Source organism: Neofelis nebulosa, chromosome X (assembly GCF_028018385.1).
Source record: "Neofelis nebulosa isolate mNeoNeb1 chromosome X, mNeoNeb1.pri, whole genome shotgun sequence".
Classification (NCBI taxonomy): domain Eukaryota; kingdom Metazoa; phylum Chordata; class Mammalia; order Carnivora; family Felidae; genus Neofelis; species Neofelis nebulosa.
Genome location: NC_080800.1, coordinates 20770347 through 20784001, shown reverse-complemented (window position 1 = coordinate 20784001; position 13655 = coordinate 20770347). Strand labels below are relative to the sequence as shown.

Sequence of the window (13655 nt, the reverse complement as noted above, 5' to 3'; positions counted from 1 at the left end):
CAATATACGCTCCAGGTGAAGTTTAATGCTAATGGCAGCAGATATTTCAAATAGTCCTCTTTGTGATAATTGTCCATTCAGCTGTCTTCCTGTTGATCCGATTAGGTCTTCGTTGTTCATACCTGATAACGTGGCTGATGCAAGACACCTACAAAGGGCTCTTGTTCGCTTGTGCTTGTATTATTTTCGCTTTCCTATTTCATTATGGAAAGTGTTTTAAGCCAATTGGTGATCCTGTGAGCATTGGTTTAGTTAAAACTAGGTAACATAATCTATAAATGCCCTTTACCAGGCCCACGCAAACTGCATTAAATTACAATAAGCTAAAAGCAAATGAAAATGTCAGGGGATCCAGACCCCCCCTTCTCAGCTGTACACTTTGCATTTTTCCTTGAGGACACTTCACGGACGTGATGTTGACAGAGAGAGGGCACCGTATCAACCTGCATGTTAGAATTAGATGTCAGTAACGCGTCTTGTTTTTTAACATGAAAAATAAATCTAAGCCCAAGTATTGTTCTCTAATGGATTGTCTCGCCTGTCCCACATTAGAAATCCCTGGTCTCCAGATTCTACATGTTGCCCTTGGATCCAGCAGTGAGGGGGAGGACTGCATTTTCAGGCTCCGTGTTTGGCCTCTTATAGAAATGCTCTCTTGAACTGCTTTTTGGTTCTGAGGCTGTGCCTTGCCTCATAACGGTACTTTGAGCAAACAAAAACAGGGTTTTCTTTATTAGGGCGTTGTTGAGTATGCTGGTCCCACTACCGAGCATCAGCCAGCATGCCCCTTCCGGCAGCACCACTGGAGCAAAGGCTATAAAATTCGGCCTCAGGAAACGCCGTGCTCCTCCTCAGGATCTATTTTGGTTTTTTGCTTATGGACGATATTAACTTTGTCTCTCTCTTTGCTCTGACTGCTTAGAGCTTAAAGTCATTTTTGTGATCGGCCTGAAATGTGGAGAAGTGGGATAGGGATTCCTGTATGCTCGTTTCCCTTCTGACCTTTGTTGAAACCGTATTTCCTCCCTCAACCCAGATCTTGCAACTATTCAACTTTCAAATCTTTTTTTTTTAAGTCACCTCAAGTCCTTTGAGGAAGAAGATGGGATATGAATAAGATATACGATTGTTATTGATGTTCATTATAAACTCCTTAAGCTCAGTTGCTTAAGAAAAATGGACTTAGGGTATGGACTTTTTAAATCTTGAGGTAAAAGTGATTCTTTTCTCTTGTCAGCATCCTCTATGCATTTCGTGAATCTAAGATGCCCTTGATTATGAGATACAGTCCCATTGCAGAGATGTTACAATGTCAGAAAATGGCCGATACTGGTTTTAAGACATTTCTCATAAGACCCCTCTCCTCATCTCAGAGATGTTAACATGTGGGGGAAAACATATATTTTAGGATAAATGAATGTATTATTTAGAGTACATTTCAGAAAGTGGCACATGGGTGGTGTGGGGGGTTATGGCTTGTGGGAGGTCAGTGTTTTAGGGAAGCCTGGATCCCTAGAGCATAATAACATTTCTGATCTTGGGTCGCTGGAAGGGCAGAAATTGCTAGCCTGACCTAGGCACAGGTGTTCACACATTGGTTTAAAAAATGTGACTATAAATGACATACATTGTACTGTGACTATAAATGACACAGCTTTTGTAGAGACTAATTCACCAACACATGTTAAAATGTTCTGCAAATATTTATCTCGAAAATGTTCATACCCCTGGTCTAAGTAATTCAGCTTTTAGGCATCTATCCTAAGGAAATAATCAGAGGCTCAGAGCTATGTTTACAATGCTACTTATATTAGTAAAACATAAACAACTTCATATTCAACAACAGAGAGATACCTAAATACATTACGGTTTTTCTGTTCAGGGGCATGCTGTATTGCTATCAAAATTAGCGAGAGTTAAATGGGAAATAAAATGTGTGCCTCCTGCTCATGTGGCTGTGTACCTAAAATTTCTCTAAAAAATAAAGTCTATTAAAAACAATGGGGGAGGGTGTTTTGCAGGAGTATGGACTCTTGAGAGGGTGGGGGGCTGTCACAAAGTGGCCATGGCTGGTGCAGTTAGAGCAGCTGGGGTCTCATTATACATCCTGCTCAGACTGCTGTCCTTGGCATTGGGTAGGCCAGGCCTCGGGGAGGCTGTTCAGCGTAGCCGATGACCAGTTACCCAGAATCCTTGGAAAAGGAAATGACTTTATTGAAGGGGCCATTCTTCAAATGTATCTTATTGCTTAGCTTGCCCATTGCCTGCTCGTTCTCATTTTGGGATACCTGCTAATCTCTCCTCTCGGGCCTGCACCAACCAGCATTGGCCTCCAGGCCAACCAGGGCAGCTCCTTTCACAGCTAAACTTGATTGGCCTGTATTGTATTTCCTGGTGCCACTTGCACCTTCCAAATAGAAACATGAACAGATAAATTAGGTGCTCCTGCTTCCCTCCTATCTTTTTAATTTAACATTCTCTCTCTGAGATATGATGCCCCTACTTTTCATTGTCTTGCCTAAAAGAGTAATGCTTGGGAATTTTAGGCGCAGGGCTAGGGAGAATGGGAGATAGAACCACCAGATAATACCCTTAAAATAGTGAGGTTGAAGTCTAAATGACATAATAAAGTAATCATGACATACTGAGTGGAAAAAACCGTTCATGTAGCTAGGATTCCAAAGTTGTTAATATGTATGCATATCAGAAAGCCCTGAAAGAAACAGAGAGAGTGTTAACAGTGGTTATATTTGGAAAGTAGAATTATTGGTGAATTTTGCTTTCCTTTCTTTATTTCCCCAAGTTTTCTGTAGGATATATCATGATAAGAAAAAGTTATGCATTATATTTCTTATTCAGTTTAGTCTTTATGAATACAATCATTATCAATAATTCTCTCTCCAGTTTCTTATCAATAATTATTTACTCTCTAAGGACTTTAAATTCCTCCATTCAACAAATGTCTTTTGAGAACCTTCTGTCTGCCAGATACTGCCCTAGGAATTAGGGATATAGCAGTGAGGAGGATACAACAGACCAAGTCCCTGTTTTCTTTTCTTTAAAAAAATTTTTTTTAATGTTTATTTATTTTTGAGAGAGAGGATTGGACAGAGAGAGAGAGAGAGAGAGAGAGAGAGAGAGAGACCAAAAGCAGGGGAGGGGCAGAGAGGGAGGGACACAAAGAGTCCAAAGCAGGCTCCAGGCTCTGAGCTGTCAGCACAGAGCCCTATGTGGGGCTCGAACTCACGAACTGCGAGATCATGACCTGAGTCGAAGTTGGACTCTTAACCAACTGAGCTACCCAGATGCCCCCCAAGTCCCTGTCTTCTTAGAGCTTCCAGTATTCAGGAGAGATTGGCCATAAATATATAGTGTCTCCTTATTAAACAACCAGGACCTTGCCTCAGCCTGAACTCATGCCCTTAGCTGAATGAATGAATTGAGTCTAGTGGCTTTAAATAGCATTTATATCTGTATGGTTTCTTAACCTGTATCGCTAGCTATCGCTAGCTTAGTTCTCTGTCCCCAGCTTTAGACTGGTAAATCCGACTGCCTACCTGATGTCTCCACTGGGAGATCTAACAGGTATGTCACACCAAATGTGTGAGAGCAGAATTCTTGATTTCTCTATCCTGTCTGTCCCACTCTCACACCTACTCTTCCAGCGTCTCCCCACGTTAGGGAGTGGTGATGCCATCTTTCCACGTCTTCAGGCCAGTGACTTTGGCGTTACCTTGACTTCTGTCAGTTTTTTTTACACTCTACATTCAGTAAATTTCAAATTTTGTTTATTCAAAAATCTATCCAAAAATCTGACTACTTGTCACTACCTCCCCTGCTATCACCCTGGTCCCAGCCTCCAGCTACCTACTCTTGCCCAATGATTACACCAGTTCCCTTAGTGGTTTTCTTGCTCCTGCCTTTGACCTTTTAGAGTTTAACCTTAATGTAGCAGCCAGGTGGTCCCATTAGGACTAAGTCAGGTCATCTTACTCCCTGTGCAAAACTCTCTCATGGCTCCCATCTTCCCAGTGGAAAGCCAGTCTTTAGAGCATCCTAAAAACCCCATACCATTGGGTTCCTCCCATCTCCTGCCTTGTACCTCACCTCTCTGGCTGTATCTCCTACTACTTTTCTTTTTTTGTTCACCTTCTCCAGGCATACTGGCCTTCTTGTTATTCCTGGAAGAAGCTGGGCATGCTACTGCCTCAGGGCCTTTGCACTTGATGTTTCCTCTACCTGGAGAGTTCTTTCTCCACATGGCTCAATCGATCCTTTATATACTGATACATATATCAGCTCCCTTGGCTATCCTATTTACAGGTAAACCCTGTGCATTCTTTATCCCCCTTCCTTGCCTTTATTTTTTTCTAAGCACTATCACCTTTTAACATACTATGCATTTCACATTCTTTTTTGTTGTTGTTGTTGTTTATTATCTTTAAGGATCACAAAGACAGGATCTTTTTGGTTTTGTTTTTGTTTTTTTCCTGATATATCCTTAGAACCTAAAACCAGTGCCTGGCACACAGCAAGCCCTCAAGTAGTATTTGCTGGATGTTGGAAAAGTGAATAGAGAGTAGATAGTATGAAGATAACTTAAATTGTTTTTAAAAGCTCAAATTTTAAATGTTCCATATACCTGAGAATAATATCATTTAGCAGTTAGTTTATAAATAATAGTTGTTATTTTTTTTTGAGAGAGAGAGAGAGAGGGACAGTGTGTGAGTGGGGGAGGGGCAGAGAGAGAGGCAGATACAGAATCTGAAGCAGGCTCCAGGCTCTGAGCTGTCAGCACAGAGCCTGACATGGGGCTTGAACTCACAAACTGTGAGATCACGACCTGAGCCGAAGTCAGATGTTTAACCGACTGAGCCACCCAGGTGCCCCTAATAGTTGTTATTTTTAAAAGTACTCCTCTTTTCCTGTCAGACTCCTTTTCCCCTCGACATTTGGAACACCTGATCCTGGATTAGATTTCCTGCATCTCTGAATTCCCAAGATAGGGGATATTTCTTTAAATTTATTTTAAAATTAGATAAATTGTGGGGTGCCTGAGTGGCTCAGTTGGTTAAGTGTCCGACTCTGGGTTTTGGCTCAGGTCATGATCTTACGGTTCTTGAGTTCAAGCCCTGCATAGGGCTCTGCACTGACAGTGCGGAGCCTGCTTGGGATTCTCTTTCTCCCTCTCTCCCTCAAAATAAATAAACAAACTTTAAGAATAAAATAAGATAGTGGGCCCTGGGTGGCTCAGTCGGTTGAGCATCCTACTTCGGCTCAGGTCATGATCTCGTGGTCCATGAGTTCAAGCCCTGCATGGGGCTCTGTGCCGACAGCTCAGAGCCTGCAGCCTGCTTCGGATTCTGTGTCTCCCTCTCTCTCTGCCCCTTCCCCACTCACGCTCTGTCTCTCTCACTCTCAAAAATAAAGAAATGTTTTAAAAAAATAAAAATAAATAAAATAAGATGAATTGTATAAGTGTGTTCTCATGTAAAAATAAAATAACAGACACAAATGGAGTAAACAGTAAAAACATCCTTTCATCTCTTCTGCCCATGTGGTCTTCTTCCCCCAGTTAATAATTTGTTGTATATCCATCCTTCTTGGCCAGTGCTGTCCAAGAGAACTTTCTGTGATAATAGGAATGTTCTATATCTATGCTAATACTGTAGCAGCCACTAGCCACATTTGGTTATCAAGCACTTAAAATGTGGCTAACGTGACCGACAAAATGAGTTTTTAATTTTATCTCATTAATTTCACGAAATGTAATTTGAATTTAATTAAGTAGGCACATGTGGCTAATGACTACCACATCGGACAGCACAGTTCTAAACTATTTCTACAATTAGCTATTTTTCTCTCTCTTTAAGCATACGATATCATACTATACAACATGTGTACATATTATACTTCTGTCTCTGTCACTTGCTTTTTGCATTTAGCAGAATGTCCTAAAACTTGTTCCTGGTCTGTACATACATATCTGTGTCACTGTTTTCAATGTTGCCTATTACTTCATAATATGTGCATACCATACTTAGCTAAATGAAAAACAGGTCTTTCTTGGTGCCGAGCGGTGTGCTAGGCCTCCTTTGTCTCCACTCCACTGGCATCTGTCAAGCCTCTGCAGCAGCTGCCTGGGCTGAGCCTCTGCATAATCACAGACAGAGTCCAAGAATCCAGGGATTTACATATGTTGGGCCTACAGTCCAGTGTAAAATCTACCGTTTCTTCCCTGTCTTCAAAAGACTAACATAATTCGATCCCAAATAAAATCATGCCTTAAAAACTATGTTCAACTGGCAAACACAAACCTAACAGAATGAGACTGAGGACTGAGATTTTGTGATGTGTTTTCCTAATTCTGAATTTGCACTTCGAAAGCTGGGGAGTCCTGAGTCAAAAGGGCTGCCTGGGAAAAGTCGATTTGTTTCTGAGGTCCTGTTCTTATCTCTTTCGTGTATCCTGGTGAACAAGTTGTAACGTTGCTATAAGATTCTTTCCTACTGGAGGACATTCTTGGGATGGTTATGACTTTATTAACTATGGGTAATTCACTTTTCAATTGGTCTCTGTGCTTCTAATTTTTTTTTCCAACGTTTTTAATTTATTTTTGGGACAGAGAGAGACAGAGCATGAACGGGGGAGGGGCAGAGAGAGAGGGAGACACAGAATCGGAAACAGGCTCCAGGCTCCGAGCCGTCAGCACAGAGCCCGACGCGGGGCTCGAACTCACGGACCGCGAGATCGTGACCTGAGCTGAAGTCGGCCGCTTAACCGACTGCGCCACCCAGGCGCCCCGATCTCTGTGCTTCTAACATGCCTCATCAACATTTGCTAGTGAACATTTATTGAGCCTGGCAGCCGTACTCTTATATATACTGTATCAGCCAAGGCCCTGTCGAGACACAGACGGCTCATTCTAAACGGGAAATATGAAAAGAGGTTAATAAAAGGGACTATTCACCAGGGTGCGGGCGTTTCAGGAAACCTCAAGGGATAGTATGCACCCTAGGCCTGGAAATGTTAGGGCTTGTCACTCCTAGGCATGAAGGAAGGGGAGAGTGTGGTCGCCGGAACTTGGCAGGGCACTGTGTGAAGACGGGCCTCTCACCACAAGCTGTGCATATCGGTAAAAGGACAGAAACAACACATGCTTCCTAGCAGTGAGGAGGCCAGGTGGAAAGATACCCTAAGGTCACTCTTGCCCTGCCCTCTGGGGTTTGGCTTACTTGTCATGGATCCAGCTCAATTTGAAGCAGAAAGGCAGTGTAGCCTATTGGTGCACTCCGTACCGGAAGCCATCCAGAGAGGAATAGAGAAGAGCAGGAGAGAGTGGATTCTGCAGAAATAGAAGGAAGATATCACTTAGACATACATCACTTCATTTACTCTTTACAGTAGCTTCATGAGGTAGATTATTTTATTGGATAATCAAATAGGTAAAGATACTGAAGGTTAGTTTAAGGACCAGCAATGTTTTTAAAAACCATGTTTAAAAAATAAAATGGGTGTCAGCTTGCTGTCTGATTGATCCAGTTGTCAGTCATTGATGCGGGAGTCCCGGTTCTATCCCCCGCCCTTTGTTTACATTCAACTGACATTTGCATTGTATACTTTATGTAACGTCCAATTAAAAAAAAATAATTATTTATTTTAAGCGATCTCGACATCTAATGTGGGGTTTGAACTCATGACTCTGAGACCAGGAGTTGCATTCTTTTCTGACTGAGCCGGCCAGGTGCCCCATGTAAAGTCTAATAGCTTTTAAGTAAATATTTGACAATGACTAATTGAACGCATTTTGCAAATGAAATGTCCAACATCTAAAGTCTTTCCCTTTAAAAAGCATGACGGGAGGGGCTCTTGGGTGGCTCAGTTGGTTAAGGGCCAACTCTTGGTTTTGGCTAGGGTCATGATCTCACGGTTCTTGAGTTTGAGCCCCGCATCAGGCTCTGCACTGACAGTGTGGAACCTGCTTGGGATTCTATCCCTCTCTCTCTGTCCCTCCCACACTCTCTCTCCCTCTCAGAATAAATAAGTAAATGTTAAAAAAAAATGTAGAAAAAGCATTATGGGAATATGGCTTTGGTATGATACAGTACAGTTTATATAACCAGAACCTATATGACAAATGGGCAACGTATTCACATGCAATAACTCGGTGTTCTGAAATCCTAAATTAGGTAGAAAGAAGTTTAATTGCAGTCTTGCTCCAAGTCTGTGGTCTGGCAAGGTCCTTGCACATAGGAGGTCCGGGGTTTGGGGCCAGCCCTCTTTAACCCTTTAATACCCTCCATCTTTCCTGCTAAACATAAAAATTTCATGTGACTTCCAGCCCTGAATTTGGAATGTGGCTACCTAGGGGGGCACGGTCTATCCTCTGATGATCTCTACCAGTTCAGAGGCTTAATTTCTAAAATTTGTATGTTGAAAAGGGCAGGGTTTTCCCCCCACATATTAAATTAGTGAAAACTGAATATGCCTTATCAGACTAAAACCTCCTCCCATTCTAAAAGCGCCATGCTTCACCTTTGAGGATTGCTGCCCCAGAGCCAATTCTGGTCCGTCCTTCCTTATTTCTCTCCTATTTACGCACTCTCCAAACGTCTAGCATCATATGAAATACATAGCAGGTGTTAGTAAACATTCAACAATGTGATCTGGCTGATGTGGGGTCTAAGCCGCAGCTTGCCAGTAACCAATTCTCAGTCATGTGACCTACCACACCAAGTCTGGGTGAAAAATAGGGTCATGTCCTTTTATTTTTCAATTAATCATTTTCCCCCCTCTTCTTTAATTACCAGGCAGTCCATTGTGTCCTTTTTGAGGCCCCTCTATCCGAATGGCCTAAGAATCCAGAAAGTTTCCTCAGTTCAAAGGGAGCCAGAAAGGTAACGGAGTCTAAGGGACATAACACTGCTGCTTCCTGCTGCTATTTGGTGTCACTGTTGAAGACATGTTCTGTTTATTTGAGTGGAGACAGCCTCTATCTCAGACTTGTAAAATTAAATGAGCTGATACGTTTAAAGTGCTTAGTGTGTAAATGGTTACATGGCACTCTGTAGGCACTCAAAGATTGAGCTATTATGTTACATTATTGAGCCTCAGTTTTAGGACTTTCTTAGGACCTAAACCAGAGGATCCCTAGAAACACTCTAGGTCTGCCAAATGGTAAGGAATAGTTGGGGGCCTGGGTCCTCTGCAGGCTGTAAGTATATGTATAGCTTGGAGTCCAGGTTGGACCAGTCCCTGCCTCTCTTGGGAGCCTCTTGTTAACTTGGTCCCATTTTCCTGTGGTTGGTCTGTCCCTTGTAGTTGGAGGAGACAGAACCCATGTAGTTTAAAATTCCTTAGAAATCAAATGATTTATTCTGGCTCAGAGAAGAAGGAATCCTGGGGTGTTTGGGCTGAAACAATATTGGCTGAAGTCACAGGGCTGCTGGGCCTTAATCAACATCTTCCTGAATGTAGAGCTTGACTCTAAACCTAGGGGGTAATCTACCTCACTTTGGAAGGCAGTGTTCTGGCAGTGTTCACAACAAAGCTGTGGCTCAATAATTTTTGCATTCTCCCTGTTTCCAGCACGGTGCCTTGCACATACTAAGAAATACCCTTTCTCCATGTCAACTGATGCACACACATGTACGCATGTGCACACAGGCACACCCAAGCTCACTGAGGAACTCCGTCTGCCTTCCATTTCCTTGCTTCTCTCTTCTTCCTACTTTTAGGCCACAATTCTTAGTGTGTGGATGATTACATGGCTCTGTGTATGCACTCAATTAAGAAGACAATACAGGGTGCATTGGAACCTGTTTCTCCAACTTTGAGTAACTATCCTTGATTTACAGCTTTCTCTGTCTCTTTAATTACCAGATTTCACACCTTCTAGAACACACCTTTCTTGGAAAATGGGAACACCTTATCTTTTTTTTTTAAATATGAAATTTATTGTCAAATTGGTTTCCATACAACACCCAGGGCTCATCCCAACAGGTGCCCTCCTCAATAGCCATCACCCACCCTCCCCTCCCTCCCACCCCCATCAACCCTCAGTTTATTGTCAGTTTTTAAGAGTCTCTTATGGTTTGCCTCCCTCCCTCTCTAACCTCTTTTTTTTTCCTTCCCCTCCCCCATGGTCTTCTGTTAAGTTTCTCAGGATCCATATAAGAGTGAAAACATATGGTGTCTGTCTTTCCCTGTGTAACTTACTTCACTTAGCCTAACACTCTCCAGTTCCATCCACGTTGCTACAAAAGGCCAGATTTCATTCTTTCTCATTGCCACGTAGTATTCCATTGTGTATATAAACCACAATGCCTTTATCCATTCCTCAGTTGATGGACAGTTAGGATCTTTCCATAATTTGGCTACTGTTGAAAGTGCTGCTCTAAACATTGGGGTACAAGTGCTCCTATGCCTCAGCACTCCTGTATCCCTTGGGTAAATTGCTAGCAGTGCTATTGCTGGGTCATAGGGTAGGTCTGTTTTTAATTTTTTGAGGAACCTCCACACTGTTTTCCAGAGCAGCTGCACCAGTTTGCATTCCCACCAACAGTGCAAGAGGGTCCCCGTTTCTCCACATCCTCGCCAGCATCTATAGTCTCCTGATTTGTTCATTTTAGCCACTCTCACTGGCGTGAGGAGGAACACCTTATCTTTTTAATAAGCTTTGCGACTGGCACATGAAGGATCTCCAAATAGTAATTTATTTCAGATCATGTGAAGAAGATTCACTGTCCACATCTATTAAAGGTTAATGACTCATTAATAAAAGCTAATCCATTTAGCTATTTAGGTTGTATCCTAAAAGTTCATTCATGGGTCAGTTTGCTTTGTTTCTAGGGGGAAGTCCGTTATCTATTATTATAATATGTAGTATTATATATTATGATATGTAATAATGAACGCTAATAGTAATAATAATTGCCACAGTTTATTGGGTACCAGATACTTTATATACATTATTTCTATGGCGCATAACAACCCTGAGAGATAGTTACCCATTTTACAGATAAAACTGAGCTTCAACAAGTTAAGGAATGTCTTTTTAAAAGTACACAAAGTCCAATGCATTTCTTGTCCTAAAGACAGCGCCTGCTAAAGGGGCATGACAGGCCACCCCATCACCTCCCTCTCCGTTCCTAGTCCCTTGACCAGCCGCAGCCTGCGGGCCCCAGGTGGGTGTCTGATTCAATGCCAGCCTATCCTGGTTGTGGCCTGCTCTGCAAAGATGAGCTAGGCCATTCTGATTCTCCTTTAGGAATTTGAATGGGAAGGGGTGTCTGGATGGCCGAGTCGGTTGAGCGTCCGACTTTGGCTCAGGTCATGATCTCATGATTCGTAGGTTCCAGTCCCACGTCAGGCTTTGCACTGACCATGGAGCCTGCTCTGGATTCTCTGTCTCCCTCTCTCTCTGCCCCTCTCCTGCTTGGGCAGGCATGCACACTCTCTCTCTCAAAAATAAACATTAAAAAAAATGAATTTGAATGGGGAAACATGGAAAGAAGCAGCAGGTGGGTTGGAACTGAGGCTGAAAGACTCTATAAGAAGTTAATGAAGGGGTATTGGGAAGGGAAGCCAATTGTCACACGTGAGCTGCCAGTTACGGGGGAGTACAGGTGAGCAGAGACTTGACCGTAGTGGAAGGATACAGAGTAAATGGGAGTGGGAGAGAAAGAGTCACGTGCAGAGAACCAGCCAGGTGGGTGCAGAGCACTGTGGGGCCAGACACTGCACCTTGCCTACCTTTTTCCCAGTACTTTCTGTGCCGGGATAGCCTTAAAGTAGTCCTTCACCTCTTTAAAGTTTTTTAACGTTTATTTATTTTTGAGAGAGAGACAGAGTATGAGCAGGGGAGGGGCAGAGAGAGAGAGGGAGACACAGAATCCGAAGCAGGCTCCAGGCTCCAGGCTGTCAGCACAGAGCCCGACGTGGGGCTCAAACTCACAGACCACGAGATCGTGACTTGAGCCGAAGTTGGACGCTTAACCGACTCAGCCACCCAGGTGCCCCATTCCTTCATTTCTTGAACTGGTTTGAACGAGTGTCTGTTCCTTTCAACCAGAAGAGCCAAATTAGAATACATAGCCCGCGAGTGCTGGCGTGGGGATTCTGTGGCCTTTGCTCTGTTTGTGGCCTCTGCTCTGATCACTGTACCCCTTGCTACATTACAAACACTGCTCTGGCCCACCGTGGACCTTACCGTATCTGAAACAGAACGAACAATGGACCCAGGGTTCCTGAAGACATGTCACTAGTCTTGGTTTGCTTTCAGAGCTGTGTGCGGGGAGGTGGGGGTTAAGAAAGTCTCAGACAACTGGAAGGTATCCAAACAAGTCTGGGGCAGAACTCCAGCTTCCAGGGCGGAAGGTGCTACAATGGGGAGAGGGAGGGGCGTGGGACAAGGATTGCTTCTTGGCAGTGCAGAGGAGGACTAGGCTCTTCCAGGACAGGAACCGGTCTTCCCCCTACTTGTATCTCCAGTTCTAAGATCGTACCTGACTTATATTTGAATGAGTGAATGAATGACTGATGAATGAGTGGATGAATAAATGAATGGCAGAAATGGGTCATGGCCCCTCTGTAAACACATGGATCAGGGGCGCCTGGGTGGCGCAGTCGGTTAAGCGTCCGACTTCAGCCAGGTCACGATCTCGCGGTCTGTGAGTTCCAGCCCCATGTCGGGCTCTGTGCTGACAGCTCAGAGCCTGGAGCCTGCTTCGGATTCTGTGTGTGTGTCTCTCTCTCTGCCCCTCCCCCACTTATGCTCTGTCTCTGTCAAAAATAAATAAAAACATTAAAAAAAATTTAAAAAAAAACATATGGATCATATGGTCTCCCCAAGTTAGGGAATACCTGCGTATACCTAAGAAGCAATTAACTCATGCGACAATGTGAGTAATGTGTACAGTGACTAGTCACCTTCAGCTTTAAAAATACCAGAGGGGCGCCTGGGTGGCGCAGTCGGTTAAGCGTCCGACTTCAGCCAGGTCACGATCTCGCGGTCCGTGGGTTCGAGCCCCGTGTCAGGCTCTGGGCTGATGGCTCGGAGCCTGGAGCCTGTTTCCGATTCTGTGTCTCCCTCTCTCTCTGCCCCTCCCCCGTTCATGCTCTGTTTCTCTCTGTCCCAAAAATAAATAAAAAACGTTGAAAAAAAAAATTTAAAAAAATAAAAATAAAAAAATAAAAATAAAAAAAAATAAAAATACCAGAGATGATACAGTGATGACCATGATGATGACATAGCTCAGAGGCTATGGACAACTCTCGATTGCATTTGCCCTGTTTACAAAAATACCACTCCCTTTGTCTTCCTCTGGAGAGAGTGAGGTTTTCATTTTAAGAGGCTGACTAAAAGATGCAGAGCCACTTCCTGGGCAGGCTTCCAAGTGACTACGTCTCTCTCTCAGCGCTCCCCAGCTCCCCAGAGCCCCAGCCCAAGCTGCCTGGGGCGGGGCCTCCAGCTGTTGGTGGCTATCGGAGCTACCACCGGGCACTTCTCTGCAGCTCGCCAGAAAGGCTGTGCTTTTAGGCCCTCCCGGGGCACGGATAACGGCTCTGGCCTTTGCACTGAAGTGACGTCAGAGTTTGTGATTGGCCAGGCCGGTGTGTGTGAAATACAGGCGATGTCTGCCACACTTCTGAGT

At 43.8% G+C, this 13655-nt stretch overlaps 1 protein-coding gene across 18 annotated transcripts in view; it reads left to right on the top strand.

Moving 5' to 3' along the window:
- PCYT1B (phosphate cytidylyltransferase 1B, choline) overlaps positions 1–13655 on the top strand; it is a 148987-nt gene that overhangs the window by 60570 nt on the left and 74762 nt on the right. For 4 of the 18 annotated variants that reach the window (XM_058713653.1, XM_058713654.1, XM_058713650.1 and 1 more), the window contains exon 2: positions 8811–8897. The exons of the other annotated variants lie outside the window; for them this stretch is intronic. In XM_058713653.1, coding sequence (XP_058569636.1) covers positions 8811–8897 — 87 coding nt within the window. The remainder of the gene's footprint in view (positions 1–8810; positions 8898–13655) is intronic. 18 annotated transcript variants of the gene reach the window in all.